Source organism: Entelurus aequoreus, linkage group LG20 (genome assembly GCF_033978785.1).
Source record: "Entelurus aequoreus isolate RoL-2023_Sb linkage group LG20, RoL_Eaeq_v1.1, whole genome shotgun sequence".
Classification (NCBI taxonomy): domain Eukaryota; kingdom Metazoa; phylum Chordata; class Actinopteri; order Syngnathiformes; family Syngnathidae; genus Entelurus; species Entelurus aequoreus.
This window is the reverse complement of record NC_084750.1, coordinates 13,145,157-13,160,998: the sequence shown is the minus strand read 5'-3', so window position 1 is coordinate 13,160,998 and position 15,842 is coordinate 13,145,157. Positions and strand designations below refer to the sequence as shown.

The following is a 15,842-nucleotide window of genomic DNA, read 5'->3' as shown; positions in this document are numbered from 1 at the left end:
ATGTGTGTAAGAAGGTATTTAAGTATGTGTGTAAGAAGGTATGTAAGTATGTGTGTAAGGTATGTAAGTAGGTGTGTAAGAAGGTATGTAAGTATGTGTGTAAGGTATGTAAGTAGGTGTGTAAGAAGGTATGTAAGTATGTGTGTAAGGTATGTAAGTATGTGTGTAAGAAAGTATGTAAGTATGTGTGTAAAAGTATGGATGTAAGTATGTGTGTAAGAAGGTATGTCAGTATGTGTGTAAAAGTATGGATGTAAGTATGTGTGTAAGAAGGTATGTAAGTATGTGTGTAAGGTATGTAAGTAGGTGTGTAAGAAGGTATGTCAGTATGTGTGTAATAAGGTATGTAAATATGTGTGTAAGGTATGTAAGTAGGTGTGTAAGAAGGTATGTAAGTATGTGTGTAAGGTATGTAAGTATGTGTGTAAGAAGGTATGTAAGTATGTGTGTAAAAGTATGGATGTAAGTATGTGTGTAAGAAGGTATTTAAGTATGTGTGTAAGAAGGTATGTAAGTATGTGTGTAAGGTATGTAAGTAGGTGTGTAAGAAGGTATGTAAGTATGTGTGTAAGGTATGTAAGTAGGTGTGTAAGAAGGTATGTAAGTATGTGTGTAAGGTATGTAAGTATGTATGTAAGAAAGTATGTAAGTATGTGTGTAAAAGTATGGATGTAAGTATGTGTGTAAGAAGGTATGTCAGTATGTGTGTAAAAGTATGGATGTAAGTATGTGTGTAAGAAGGTATGTAAGTATGTGTGTAAGGTATGTAAGTAGGTGTGTAAGAAGGTATGTCAGTATGTGTGTAATAAGGTATGTAAATATGTGTGTAAGGTATGTAAGTAGGTGTGTAAGAAGGTATGTAAGTATGTGTGTAAGGTATGTAAGTAGGTGTGTAAGAAGGTATGTAAGTATGTGTGTAAGGTATGTAAGTAGATGTGTAAGAAGGTATGTAAGTATGTGTGTAAGGTATGTAAGTATGTGTGTAAGAAGGTATGTAAGTATGTGTGTAAAAGTATGGATGTAAGTATGTGTGTAAGAAGGTATGTCAGTATGTGTGTAAAAGTATGGATGTAAGTATGTGTGTAAGAAGGTATTTAAGTATGTGTGTAAGGTATGTAAGTAGGTGTGTAAGAAGGTATGTCAGTATGTGTGTAAGAAGGTATGTAAGTATGTGTGTAAAAGTATGGATGTAAGTATGTGTGTAAGAAGGTATTTAAGTATGTGTGTAAGAAGGTATGTAAGTATGTGTGTAAGGTATGTAAGTAGGTGTGTAAGAAGGTATGTAAGTATGTGTGTAAGGTATGTAAGTAGGTGTGTAAGAAGGTATGTAAGTATGTGTGTAAGGTATGTAAGTATGTGTGTAAGAAAGTATGTAAGTATGTGTGTAAAAGTATGGATGTAAGTATGTGTGTAAGAAGGTATGTCAGTATGTGTGTAAAAGTATGGATGTAAGTATGTGTGTAAGAAGGTATGTAAGTATGTGTGTAAGGTATGTAAGTAGGTGTGTAAGAAGGTATGTCAGTATGTGTGTAATAAGGTATGTAAGTATGTGTGTAAGAAGGTATTTAAGTATGTGTGTAAGAAGGTATGTAAGTATGTGTGTAAGGTATGTAAGTAGGTGTGTAAGAAGGTATGTAAGTATGTGTGTAAGGTATGTAAGTAGGTGTGTAAGAAGGTATGTAAGTATGTGTGTAAGGTATGTAAGTATGTGTGTAAGAAGGTATGTAAGTATGTGTGTAAGGTATGTAAGTAGGTGTGTAAGAAGGTATGTAAGTAGGTGTGTAAGGTATGTAAGTAGGTGTGTAAGAAGGTATGTAAGTATGTGTGTAAGGTATGTAAGTAGGTGTGTAAGAAGGTATGTAAGTAGGTGTGTAAGAAGGTATGTAAGTATGTGTGTAAGAAGGTATGTAAGTATGTGTGTAAGGTATGTAAGTAGGTGTGTAAGAAGGTATGTAAGTATGTGTGTAAGGTATGTAAGTAGGTGTGTAAGAAGGTATGTAAGTATGTGTGTAAGGTATGTAAGTAGGTGTGTAAGAAGGTATGTAAGTATGTGTGTAAGGTATGTAAGTAGGTGTGTAAGAAGGTATGTAAGTATGTGTGTAAGGTATGTAAGTAGGTGTGTAAGAAGGTATGTAAGTATGTGTGAAAGGTATGTAAGTAGGTGTGTAAGAAGGTATGTAAGTATGTGTGTAAGGTATGTAAGTATGTGTGTAAGAAGGTATGTAAGTATGTGTGTAAGGTATGTAAGTAGGTGTGTAAGAAGGTATGTAAGTATGTGTGTAAGTATGTGTGTAAGAAGGTATGTAAGTATGTGTGTAAGAAGGTATGTAAGTATGTGTGTAAGGTATGTAAGTATGTGTGTAAGAAGGTATGTAAGTAGGTGTGTAAGAAGGTATGTAAGTATGTGTGTAAGGTATGTAAGTATGTGTGTAAGGTATGTAAGTATGTGTGTAAGAAGGTATGTAAGTATGTGTGTAAAAGTATGGATGTAAGTATGTGTGTAAGAAGGTATGTCAGTATGTGTGTAAAAGTATGGATGTAAGTATGTGTGTAAGAAGGTATTTAAGTATGTGTGTAAGGTATGTAAGTAGGTGTGTAAGAAGGTATGTCAGTATGTGTGTAAGAAGGTATGTAAGTATGTGTGTAAAAGTATGGATGTAAGTATGTGTGTAAGAAGGTATTTAAGTATGTGTGTAAGAAGGTATGTAAGTATGTGTGTAAGGTATGTAAGTAGGTGTGTAAGAAGGTATGTAAGTATGTGTGTAAGGTATGTAAGTAGGTGTGTAAGAAGGTATGTAAGTATGTGTGTAAGGTATGTAAGTATGTGTGTAAGAAGGTATGTAAGTATGTGTGTAAGGTATGTAAGTAGGTGTGTAAGAAGGTATGTAAGTATGTGTGTAAGGTATGTAAGTAGGTGTGTAAGAAGGTATGTAAGTATGTGTGTAAGGTATGTAAGTATGTGTGTAAGAAGGTATGTAAGTGTGTGTGTAAGGTATGTAAGTAGGTGTGTAAGAAGGTATGTAAGTATGTGTGTAAGGTATGTAAGTAGGTGTGTAAGAAGGTATGTAAGTATGTGTGTAAGGTATGTAAGTAGGTGTGTAAGAAGGTATGTAAGTATGTGTGTAAGAAGGTATGTAAGTAGGTGTGTAAGAAGGTATGTAAGTAGGTGTGTAAGAAGGTATGTCAGTATGTGTGTAAGAAGGTATGTAAGTATGTGTGTAAGAAGGTATGTAAGTATGTGTGTAAGGTATGTAAGTAGGTGTGTAAGAAGGTATGTAAGTATGTGTGAAAGGTATGTAAGTAGGTGTGTAAGAAGGTATGTAATTATGTGTGTAAGGTATGTAAGTAGGTGTGTAAGAAGGTATGTAAGTATGTGTGTAAGGTATGTAAGTAGGTGTGTAAGAAGGTATGTAAGTAGGTGTGTAAGAAGGTATGTAAGTAGGTGTGTAAGAAGGTATGTAAGTATGTGTGTAAGGTATGTAAGTAGGTGTGTAAGAAGGTATGTAAGTAGGTGTGTAAGAAGGTATGTAAGTAGGTGTGTAAGAAGGTATGTAAGTATGTGTGTAAGGTATGTAAGTAGGTGTGTAAGAAGGTATGTAAGTAGGTGTGTAAGAAGGTATGTAAGTAGGTGTGTAAGAAGGTATGTAAGTATGTGTGTAAGAAGGTATGTAAGTATGTGTGTAAGGTATGTAAGTATGTGTGTAAGAAGGTATGTAAGTAGGTATGTAAGTATGTGTGTAAGAAGGTATGTAAGTATGTGTGTAAGAAGGTATGTAAGTATGTGTGTAAGAAGGTATGTAAGTAGGTGTGTAAGAAGGTATGTAAGTAGGTGTGTAAGAAGGTATGTAAGTATGTGTGTAAGAAGGTATGTAAGTATGTGTGTAAGAAGGTATGTAAGTAGGTGTGTAAGAAGCTATGTAAGTATGTGTGTAAGAAGGTATGTAAGTATGTGTGTAAGAAGGTATGTAAGTATGTGTGTAAGGTATGTAAGTATGTGTGTAAGAAGGTATGTAAGTATGTGTGTAAGAAGGTATGTAAGTATGTGTGTAAAAGGTATGTAAGTATGTGTGTAAGAAGGTATGTAAGTATGTGTGTAAGGTATGTAAGTATGTGTGTAAGAAGGTATGTAAGTATGTGTGTAAGAAGGTATGTAAGTATGTGTGTAAGGTATGTAAGTATGTGTGTAAGAAGGTATGTAAGTATGTGTGTAAGTATGTGTGTAAGAAGGTATGTAAGTATGTGTGTAAGGTATGTAAGTATGTGTGTAAGAAGGTATGTAAGTATGTGTGGAAGGTATGTAAGTATGTGTGTAAGAAGGTATGTAAGTTTGTGTGTAAGAAGGTATGTAAGTATGTGTGTAAGGTATGTAAGTATGTGTGTAAGAAGGTATGTAAGTAGGTGTGTAAGAAGGTATGTAAGTATGTGTGTAAGAAGGTATGTAAGTAGGTGTGTAAGGTATGTAAGTATGTGTGTAAGGTATGTAAGTATGTGTGTAAGAAGGTATGTAAGTATGTGTGTAAGAAGGTATGTAAGTATGTGTGTAAGAAGGTATGTAAGTATGTGTGTAAGAAGGTATGTAAGTATGTGTGTAAGGTATGTAAGTATGTGTGTAAGAAGGTATGTAAGTAGGTGTGTAAGAAGGTATGTAAGTATGTGTGTAAGAAGGTATGTAAGTATGTGTGTAAGAAGGTATGTAAGTATGTGTGTAAGGTATGTAAGTATGTGTGTAAGAAGGTATGTAAGTATGTGTGTAAGAAGGTATGTAAGTATGTGTGTAAGAAGGTATGTAAGTATGTGTGTAAGAAGGTATGTAAGTAGGTGTGTAAAAGGTATGTAAGTATGTGTGTAAGAAGGTATGTAAGTATGTGTGTAAGAAGGTATGTAAGTAGGTGTGTAAGAAGGTATGTAAGTATGTGTGTAAGAAGGTATGTAAGTAGGTGTGTAAGAAGGTATGTAAGTATGTGTGTAAGAAGGTATGTAAGTATGTGTGTAAGAAGGTATGTAAGTATGTGTGTAAGAAGGTATGTAAGTATGTGTGTAAGAAGGTATGTAAGTATGTGTGTAAGAAGGTATGTAAGTAGGTGTGTAAGAAGGTATGTAAGTAGGTGTGTAAGAAGGTATGTAAGTATGTGTGTAAGAAGGTATGTAAGTATGTGTGTAAGAAGGTATGTAAGTATGTGTGTAAGAAGGTATGTAAGTAGGTGTGTAAGAAGGTATGTAAGTATGTGTGTAAGTTATGTAAGTATGTGTGTAAGAAGGTATGTAAGTATGTGTGTAAGAAGGTATGTAAGTATGTGTGTAAGGTATGTAAGTATGTGTGTAAGAAGGTATGTAAGTAGGTGTGTAAGAAGGTATGTAAGTATGTGTGTAAGAAGGTATGTAAGTATGTGTGTAAAAGTATGGATGTGATAAATAGACATAAATAAGTCTTAATTTAGGGCAAAGTATTTAGAATATGGTAAGATGCAGTGAGGCTGCAACATGTGAACAGGATGTAGCAAGGAAGGAAGGAAGAAGTGTCAATATGAAAACCATAAGCAACCTTTCAGTGTTTCCTGGATGATGGCAGACAGGGGGCGACCTTTGACCCCTGCACTCTGCTTCTTGCCAACTGTGGGTCGCATGTGGACGTTCACCACAGCCACTTTGTGAGAAGAAATCTGAAGGAAAAAGACAAAAATATGTTGTGGTCTACATAACAAAACGTGGTTATCTTTTTGTGTTATGATGATTTTAATGTACATTTAACACATTTCCTAGTGGTCTACATCAGTGTTTTTCAACCTTTTTTGAGCCAAAGCACATTTTTTGCGTTGAAAAATTCCGGAGGCACACCACCAGCAGAAGTCATTAAAAAACGAAACTCAGTGGATAGTAAAAAGTCGTCGCAATTGTTGGATATGACTTTAAAGCAGGGGTGCTCACACTTTTTCTGCAGGCGAGCTACTTTTCAATTGATCAAGTCGTGAGGATCTACCTCATTCATATATATAATTTATATTTACTTATTTATGAAATATATGTTTTGTTAACAAGTTAAAGGTGTTTAATGATAATGCAAGCATGTTTAACACACATAGTTAATATTGTTAATAAATTAAAGGTGTTTAATGATAATACAAGAATGTTTAATACATATAGTTAATATTGTTAACATGTTAAAGGTGTTTAAAGATAAAGCAAGCATGTTTAACACATACACTTAATATTGTTAACAAGTTAAAGGTGTTTAATGATAATACAAGCATGTTTAACACATATAGTTAATATTATTAACAAGTTAAAGGTGTTTAAAGATAATACAAGCATGTTTAACACATATAGTTAATATCGTTAACAAGTTAAAGGTGTTTAATGATAATACATGCATGTTTAACACATATAGATTCCTTTCTTTCATGAAGACAAGAATATAAGTTGGTGTATTACCTGATTCTGATGACTTGCTTTGATTGGAATCAAGACAGTGGTGCTGATAACGTCCGCATTTTCAAATGGAGGAGAAAAAAAGTCCTCCTTTCTGTCCAATACCACATGAAAGTGGTTGGTTTTTGTCATCTTATTTGTCCAGCTTCCATACTCCTTTGCATACACTTTAAGAGAAATACATTGGCGGCAAACTCCGTAGCTTGCTAGCTTGTGCACGCCAGCTTTCTGAGACTCTTAGCGCAGGCAGGATGAAGCAGAGCTTTTATTGTGAAGGCAGGAACTGGACGTAATGAGCACCCCTGCTTTAAAGCATAACCAAGCATGCATCAATATAGCTCTTGTCTCAAAGTAGGTGTACTGTCACCACCTGTCACATCACACCCCGACTTATTTGGACTTTTTTGCTGTTTTCCTGTGTGTAGTGTTTTACTTCTTGTCTCGCGCTCCTATTTTGGTGGCTTTTTGTCCTTTTTTGGTATTTTCCTGTAGCAGTTTCATGTCTTCCTTTGAGCAATATTTCCCGCATCTACTTTGTTTTAGCAATCAAGAATATTTCAGTTGCTTTTTATTAGAGATGTCCGATAATATCGGCCGGCCGATATTATCGGCCGATAAATGCTTTAAAATGTAATATCGGAAATTATCGGTATCGTTTTTTTTTATTATCGGTATCGTTTTTTGTTTTTTTTTGTTTTGTTTTTTTATTAAATCAACATAAAAAACACAAGATACACTAACAATTAGTGCACCAACCCCAAAAACCTCCCTCCCCCATTTACACTCATTCACACAAAAGGGTTGTTTCTTTCTGTTATTAATATTCTGGTTCCTACATTATATATCAATATATATCAATACAGTCTGCAAGGGATACAGTCCGTAAGCACACATGATTGTGCGTGCTGCTGGTCCACTAATAGTACTAACCTTTAACAGTTCATTTTACTAATTTTCATTCATTACTAGTTTCTATGTACCTGTTTTTATATTGTTGTACTTTCTTTTTTATTCAAGAAAATGTTTTTAATTTATTTATCTTATTTATTTTTTTAAAAAGTACCTTATCTTCACCAGCTGGTTGTCCAAATTAGGCATAATAATGTGTTAATTCCACGACTGCATATATCGGTTGATATCGGTATCGGTTGATATCGGTATCGGTAATTAAAGAGTTGGACAATATCGGAATATCGGATATCGGCAAAAAGCCATTATCGGACATCCCTACTTTTTATCCTTGTTTGTGGGGACATTGTTGATTGTCATGTCATGTTCGGATGTACATTGTGGACGCCGTCTTTGCTCCACAGTAAGTCTTTGCTGTCGTCCAGCATTCTGTTTTTGTTTACTTTGTAGCCAGTTCAGTTTTAGTTTGGTTCTGCATAGCCTTCCCTAAGCTTCAATGCCTTTTCTTAAGGGCACTCACCTTTTGTTTAGTTTTGGTTTAAGCATCAGACACAATTTTACCTGCACTCTGCCTCCCGCTGTTTCCGACATCTACAAAGCAATTAGCTACCGGCTGATATGGAAGAGTATTACACGGTTACTCTGCCGAGCTCTAGACAGCACCGACACTCAACAACAACACATCATTTGCAGACTATAATTACTGCTTTGCAAAAAATATTTTAACCCAAATAGGTGAAATTAGATCATCTCCCACGGCACACCAGATTGTATCTCACGGCACAGTGGTTGAAAAACACTGGTATACATAACGAAACGTGTTTATCTTTTGGTTTTATGATGATTTTAAGGTACATTTAACACATTGGTCTAAATAATACATTGGTGTACATTTACAACGTGTTTCCTGATATGGGTGTGTGTGTTAATGGAAAATAAGTATGTGTCTAAAAAGGCGTTTGCAAAGGAAAAGGCTCAATCCAGAACCTCATGGAACTATGAACTCCCAGATTAAGAGTGATGTCAGGAAATGCATACTGTTCACACTGGTCATGTGACAATGTTGTTCCTGCTTGCTTGCGTTTGAAAAAGACAAGGATTGATTAAGCGACGTAAGTAGATGACATAAGACATACTTACAGAGAAGTGGGCCAGGAAGCTTGTGGAGGCTCCATCACAGTTTTTGGCAGACTCCAAGAGTGCAGCATCCAGGAGCTGCACACCAGTGGAATCCCACAGAAAGCCAGAATAGCTCACTTCCTTTCAACACAACATGATGGCACATGTCCATCAACAATAATGAATGTATAACAATATACTTATCCATAAACACTAATGAATACATGACAGTATACTTATCCATACATGTTGAAATAATAATGAATAGTTGGATGGATCACACATACAATACCTTCCAGAAGCAGCTGCTTATTATCTTTCACATTTTCTAGTTATTTTTATTTATCTTATTTAGTTTCTGCCATGTTATTCCATTTATATTGGTTATGTTGCTTTTTTAATATGCACATTTAATGTCTACTTGAGGTACATTAAACACTTATCTAAGAATGTGTTTCTTCATCATTTACAATGTGTTATTTGGTCCTTGTTGTTTTTTTTCAAAATAAAACTGAGTTGAAATAGTTCAGTATTAAGTACTTTTTGAAAATGTTATACATGTTTAAAAATACTGGGATAATAATGATAACCGTGATGAGAATATAAACATCCCTAATACAAACATTTACCTTGCAGCAAACTTCTTCAGACTCCAAACATTTCCATACGCCTCTTGGCCTCTTCCACTTGCCAACACTAGCCAGAGTACCTTGGTTTAACTCCGCACAGAACTGCAGTCACACAAACACACATCTTAATAGTTGGTACCCTCCCGTTAATAGTTGGTACCCTCCTGTTGTTAATAGTTGGTACCCTCCTGTTAATAGTTGGGACCCTTGTGTTGTTAATAGTTGGTACTACCCTCCCGTTATAAATAGTCGGTACCCTCCTGTTGTTAATAGTTGGTACCATCCTGTTGTTAATAGTTGGTACCCTCCTGTTGTTAATAGTTGGTACCCTCTCGTTATAAATAGTCGGTACCCTCCTGTTGTTAATAGTTGGTACCCTCCCGTTGTTAATAGTTGGTACCCTCCCGTTGTAAATAGTTGGTACCCTTCTGTTGTTAATAGTTGGTACCCTTCTGTTATAATAGTTGGTACCCTTCTGTTGTTAAAAAATGGTACCCTCCTGTTGTAATAGTTGGTATCCTCCTGTTGTTAATAGTTGGTACCATCCTGTTAATAGTTGGTACCCTCCTGTTGTTAATAGTTGGTACCCTCTCGTTATAAATAGTCGGTACCCTCCTGTTGTTAATAGTTGGTACCCTCCTGTTGTTAATAGTTGGTACCCTCCCGTTGTAAATAGTTGGCACCCTTCTGTTGTTTATAGTTGGTATCCACCTATTGTCAATAGTTGGTACCCTTCTGTTGTTAATAGTCGGTACCCTTCTGTTGTTTATAGTTGGTATCCACCTGTTGTCAATAGTTGGTACCCTTCTGTTGTTAATAATTGGTATCCTCCTGTTGTTAATAGTTGGTACCCTTCTGTTGTTAATAATTGGTACCCTCCTGTTGTAAATAGTTGGTACCCACCAGTTGTTAATAGTTGGTACCATCCTGTTAATAGTTGGTACGCTTCTGTTGTTAATAGTTGGTATCCTCCTGTTGTTAATAGTTGGTACACCCCTGTTGTTAATAGTTGGTACCCTTCTGTTGTTAATAGTTGGTACCCTTCTGTTGTTAATAGTTGGTATCCTCCTGTTGTTAATAGTTGGTACACCCCTGTTGTTAATAGTTGGTATCCTCCTGTTGTTAATAGTTGGTACCCTTCTGTTGTTAATAGTTGGTACCCTTCTGTTGTTAATAGTTGGTATCCTCCTGTTGTTAATAGTTGGTATACCACTGTTGTTAATAGTTGGTACCCTTCTGTTGTTAATAGTTGGTACACCACTGTTGTTAATAGTTGGTACCTTCCTGTTGTAAATAGTTAGTATTTTCCTGTTGTTAATGGTTGGTACCCACCTGTTGTTCATGGTTGTTAACCTTGTGTTGTTAATAGTTGGTACCCTTGTGTCAGTAAGAGTTGGTACCCTTGTGTTGTTAATAGTTGGTACCCTCCTGTTGTTAATAGTTGGTACCCTCCTGTTGTTAATAGTTGGTACTCACCTGTTGTTAATAGTTGGTACACCCCTGTTGTTAATAGTTGGTACCATCCTGTTAATAGTTGGTACCCTTCTGTTGTTAATAGTTGGTACCCTTCTGTTGTTAATAGTTGGTACCCTTCTGTTGTTAATAGTTGGTATCCTCCTGTTGTTAATAGTTGGTACACCTCTGTTGTTAATAGTTGGTATCCTCCTGTTGTTAATAGTTGGTACCCTTCTGTTGTTAATAGTTGGTATCCTCCTGTTGTTAATAGTTGGTACCCTTCTGTTGTTAATAATTGGTACCCTCCTGTTGTAAATAGTTGGTACCCACCAGTTGTTAATAGTTGGTACCATCCTGTTAATAGTTGGTATCCTCCTGTTGTTAATAGTTGGTACCCTTCTGTTGTTAATAATTGGTATCCTCCTGTTGTTAATAGTTGGTACTCACCTGTTGTTAATAGTTGGTACACCCCTGTTGTTAATAGTTGGTACCATCCTGTTAATAGTTGGTACCCTTCTGTTGTTAATAGTTGGTACCCTTCTGTTGTAAATAGTTGGCACCCGCCTGTTGTTAATAGTTGGTACCCTTCTATTGTTAATAGTCGGTACCCTTCTGTTGTTTATAGTTGGTATCCACCTATTGTCAATAGTTGGTACCCTTCTGTTGTTAATAGTCGGTACCCTTCTGTTGTTTATAGTTGGTATCCACCTGTTGTCAATAGTTGGTACCCTTCTGTTGTTAATAATTGGTATCCTCCTGTTGTTAATAGTTGGTACCCTTCTGTTGTTAATAATTGGTACCATCCTGTTAATAGTTGGTACGCTTCTGTTGTTAATAGTTGGTACGCTTCTGTTGTTAATAGTTGGTATCCTCCTGTTGTTAATAGTTGGTATCCTCCTGTTGTTAATAGTCGGTACCCTTCTGTTGTTAATAGTTGGTATCCTCCTGTTGTTAATAGTTGGTATCCTCCTGTTGTTAATAGTTGGTACCCTTCTGTTGTTAATAGTTGGTACCCTTCTGTTGTTAATAGTTGGTATCCTCCTGTTGTTAATAGTTGGTACACCTCTGTTGTTAATAGTTGGTATCCTCCTGTTGTTAATAGTTGGTACCCTTCTGTTGTTAATAGTTGGTATCCTCCTGTTGTTAATAGTTGGTACCCTTCTGTTGTTAATAGTTGGTACCCTTCTGTTGTTAATAATTGGTACCGTCCTGTTGTAAATAGTTGGTACCCACCAGTTGTTAATAGTTGGTACCATCCTGTTAATAGTTGGTATCCTCCTGTTGTTAATAGTTGGTACCCTTCTGTTGTTAATAATTGGTATCCTCCTGTTGTTAATAGTTGGTACTCACCTGTTGTTAATAGTTGGTACACCCCTGTTGTTAATAGTTGGTACCATCCTGTTAATAGTTGGTACCCTTCTGTTGTTAATAGTTGGTACCCTTCTGTTGTAAATAGTTGGCACCCGCCTGTTGTTAATAGTTGGTACCCTTCTGTTGTTTATAGTTGGTATCCACCTATTGTCAATAGTTGGTACCCTTCTGTTGTTAATAGTCGGTACCCTACTGTTGTTTATAGTTGGTATCCACCTGTTGTCAATAGTTGGTACCCTTCAGTTGTTAATAATTGGTATCCTCCTGTTGTTAATAGTTGGTACCCTTCTGTTGTTAATAATTGGTACCATCCTGTTAATAGTTGGTACGCTTCTGTTGTTAATAGTTGGTACGCTTCTGTTGTTAATAGTTGGTATCCTCCTGTTGTTAATAGTCGGTACCCTTCTGTTGTTAATAGTTGGTATCCTCCTGTTGTTAATAGTTGGTATCCTCCTGTTGTTAATAGTTGGTACCCTTCTGTTGTTAATAGTTGGTACCCTCCTGTTGTTAATAATTGGTACCATCCTGTTAATAGTTGGTACGCTTCTGTTGTTAATAGTTGGTACGCTTCTGTTGTTAATAGTTGGTATCCTCCTGTTGTTAATAGTTGGTACCCTTCTGTTGTTAATAGTTGGTATCCTTCTGTTGTTAATAGTTGGTACCCTTCTGTTGTCAATAGTTGGTACCCACCTGTTGTTAATAGTTGGTACCATCCTGTTAATAGTTGGTACCCTTCTGTTGTTAATAGTTGGTATCCTCCTGTTGTTATTAGTTGGTACCTTTCTGTTGTTAATAGTTGGTACCCTCCTGTTGTTAATAGTTGGTACCCTTCTGTTGTTAATAGTTGGTACCCTTCTGTTGTTAATAGTTGGTACACCACTGTTGTTAATAGTTGGTACTCGCCTGCTGTTAATAGTTGGTACCTTCCTGTTGTAAATAGTTAGTATTTTCCTGTTGTTAATGGTTGGTACCCACCTGTTGTTCATGGTTGTTAACCTTGTGTTGTTAATAGTTGGTACCCTTGTGTCAGTAATAGTTGGTACCCTCCTGTTGTTAATAGTTGGTACCATCCTGTTGTTAATAGTTGGTACCCTCCTGTTGTTAATAGTTGGTAACTTGCTGTTGTTAATAGTTGGACCCTTGTGTTGTTAATAGTTGGTACCCTCCTGTTGTTTATAGTTGGAACTTTGTGTTGTTAATAGTTGGTACCCTTGTGTTGTTAATAGTTGGTACCCTCCTGTTGTTAATAGTTGGTACCCCACTGTTGTTAAGAGTTGGTACCCTTGAGTAGTTAAGAGTTGGTACCCTTGTGTTGTTAAGAGTTGGTACCCTTGTGTTGTTAAGAGTTGGTACCCTTGTGTTGTTAAGAGTTGGTACCCTTGGGTTGTTAAGAGTTGGTACCCTTGGGTTGTTAAGAGTTGGTACCCTTGGGTTGTTAAGAGTTGGTACCCTTGTGTTGTTAAGAGTTGGTACCCTTGGGTTGTTAAGAGTTGGTACCCTTGGGTTGTTAAGAGTTGGTACCCTTGTGTTGTTAAGAGTTGGTACCCTTGGGTTGTTAAGAGTTGGTACCCTTGGGTTGTTAAGAGTTGGTACCCTTGAGTTGTTAAGAGTTGGTACCCTTGGGTTGTTAAGAGTTGGTACCCTTGTGTTGTTAAGAGTTGGTACCCTTGAGTTGTTAAGAGTTGGTACCCTTGGGTTGTTAAGAGTTGGTACCCTTGTGTTGTTAAGAGTTGGTATCCTTGAGTTGTTAAGAGTTGGTACCCTTGTGTTGTTAAGAGTTGGTACCCTTGTGTTGTTAAGAGTTGGTACCCTTGTGTTGTTAAGAGTTGGTACCCTTGGGTTGTTAAGAGTTGGTACCCTTGTGTTGTTAAGAGTTGGTACCCTTGTGTTGTTAAGAGTTGGTACCCTTGTGTTGTTAAGAGTTGGTACCCTTGTGTTGTTAAGAGTTGGTACCCTTGTGTTGTTAAGAGTTGGTACCCTTGTGTTGTTAAGAGTTGGTACCCTTGTGTTGTTAAGAGTTGGTACCCTTGTGTTGTTAAGAGTTGGTACCCTTGTGTTGTTAAGAGTTGGTACCCTTGTGTCAAAGAAATGACATACCACAAGTCATATCATTGGAAGAAAGAGTGGAACTCTACAAAATATTATAATTGACAAACAACAAAGTACTTAAGTAGGTAGAAGTACTCGAGTCCACATATTTGACACACCAAATAATGACGCTTGCTCTCTGAGTGTTAGGTTCAAATCCCAGTCAGTGTAACATTATCCTTATTTTGTATCAAATAATATTCATATTTGTACTACAAAAATGATTCATATGATGTTTCTATTCCAGGCCTTATAGGCTCGACTGAGAAGATGATGTCCTTTGGACAAAAGCAGTTAAGTGCTGTGGTGTATGATAAGTATTAGTACTACTTACTTTGCTTAGTGCTACTTTTTCAGAAGTATTAGGAGGTGTTAGTATTACTTTACCTTACTTCGCAAGTAATAAGTATGAGTACTACTTTACCTTGATTAGTACTTTTTTTCGATATGTGATATGTATGAGTACTACTTTACCTTTCTTTGTACTACTTTCTTTACAAGTGATATGTACATTATTACTACTACTTTACCTTGCCTAGTACTACTTTCTCCACAAGTGATACGTTTTAGTAATACTTTACCTTGCTTAGCAAGTGATAAGTATGAGTACTACTTTACCTAGTTTAGTAAGTAAGAAGAAGATGCACTACTTTACCTTTTGTAGTACACCTTTCTCCAACATGTCCTGCACTGCCAGTAACTTGATGCTGCAACACATAACCACATACAATATAAAGTACTCCAACACATAACCACATACAATATAAAGTACTCCAACACATAACCACATACAATATAAAGTACTCCAACACATGACCACATACAATATAAAGTACTCCAACACATAACCACATACAATATAAAGTACTCCAACACATAACCACATACAATATAAAGTACTCCAACACATAACCACATACAATATAAAGTACTCCAACACATAACCACATACAATATAAAGTACTCCAACACATAACCACATACAATATAAAGTACTCCAACACATAACCACATACAATATAAAGTACTCCAACACATAACAACATACAATATAAAGTACTCCAACACAAAACCACATACAATATAAAGTACTCCAACACATAACCACATACAATATAAAGTACTCCAACACATAACCACATACAGTATAAAGTACTCCAACACATAACCACATACAGTATAAAGTACTCCAACACATAACCACATACAATATAAAGTACTCTAACACATAACCACATACAGTATAAAGTACTCCAACACATAACCACATACAATATAAAGTACTCCAACACATAACCACATACAGTATAAAGTACTAGCAAAACATTTTTTTCGTAAAATATGCATTTTCTTGCATTTTCTTACATTTACGGGTTCAATCAGGACCCCTGATGACGTTTTGAGACATCTCCTACAACTATAGCACCAGAATTGTGCTGCTGAAGAAAGTCCGTTTTTTAGAATTTTTTGTAAGGGTCCCCCCTTACGACATTTTAGCAAAAAATGTTTTTCGTAAAATATGCATTTTCTTACAGTTTCTTACATTTACGGGTTTAGTCGGGACTCCTGATGACGTTTTGAGACATCTCCTACAACTACAGCACCAGAATTGTGCTCCTGAAGAAAGTCAGTTTTTTGGAATTTTTTTACCACATTTTAGCAAAATATTTTTTTTCGTAAAATATGCATTTCTTACATTTTCTTACATTTACGGGTTTAATCAGGGCCCCTGATGACGTTTTAAGACATCTCCTACAACTACAGCACCAGAATTGTGCTGCTGAAGCAAGTCCGTTTTTTTGAATTTTTTGTAAGGGTCCCCCCTTACGACATTTTAGCAAAAAA

At 36.1% G+C, this 15,842-nt stretch overlaps 1 protein-coding gene across 2 annotated transcripts in view; it reads right to left on the bottom strand.

The window, feature by feature from the left end:
- Window positions 1-15,842, bottom strand: part of LOC133635585 (endonuclease/exonuclease/phosphatase family domain-containing protein 1-like) — a 55,636-nt gene that overhangs the window by 12,878 nt on the left and 26,916 nt on the right. For both annotated transcript variants that reach the window (XM_062028807.1, XM_062028809.1), the window contains exons 3-6: window positions 14,653-14,704; window positions 9,084-9,185; window positions 8,476-8,595; window positions 5,543-5,660 (exon numbers count right to left, since the gene is read on the bottom strand). In XM_062028807.1, the coding sequence (XP_061884791.1) occupies window positions 5,543-5,660; window positions 8,476-8,595; window positions 9,084-9,185; window positions 14,653-14,704 (392 nt within the window). The remainder of the gene's footprint in view (window positions 1-5,542; window positions 5,661-8,475; window positions 8,596-9,083; window positions 9,186-14,652; window positions 14,705-15,842) is intronic.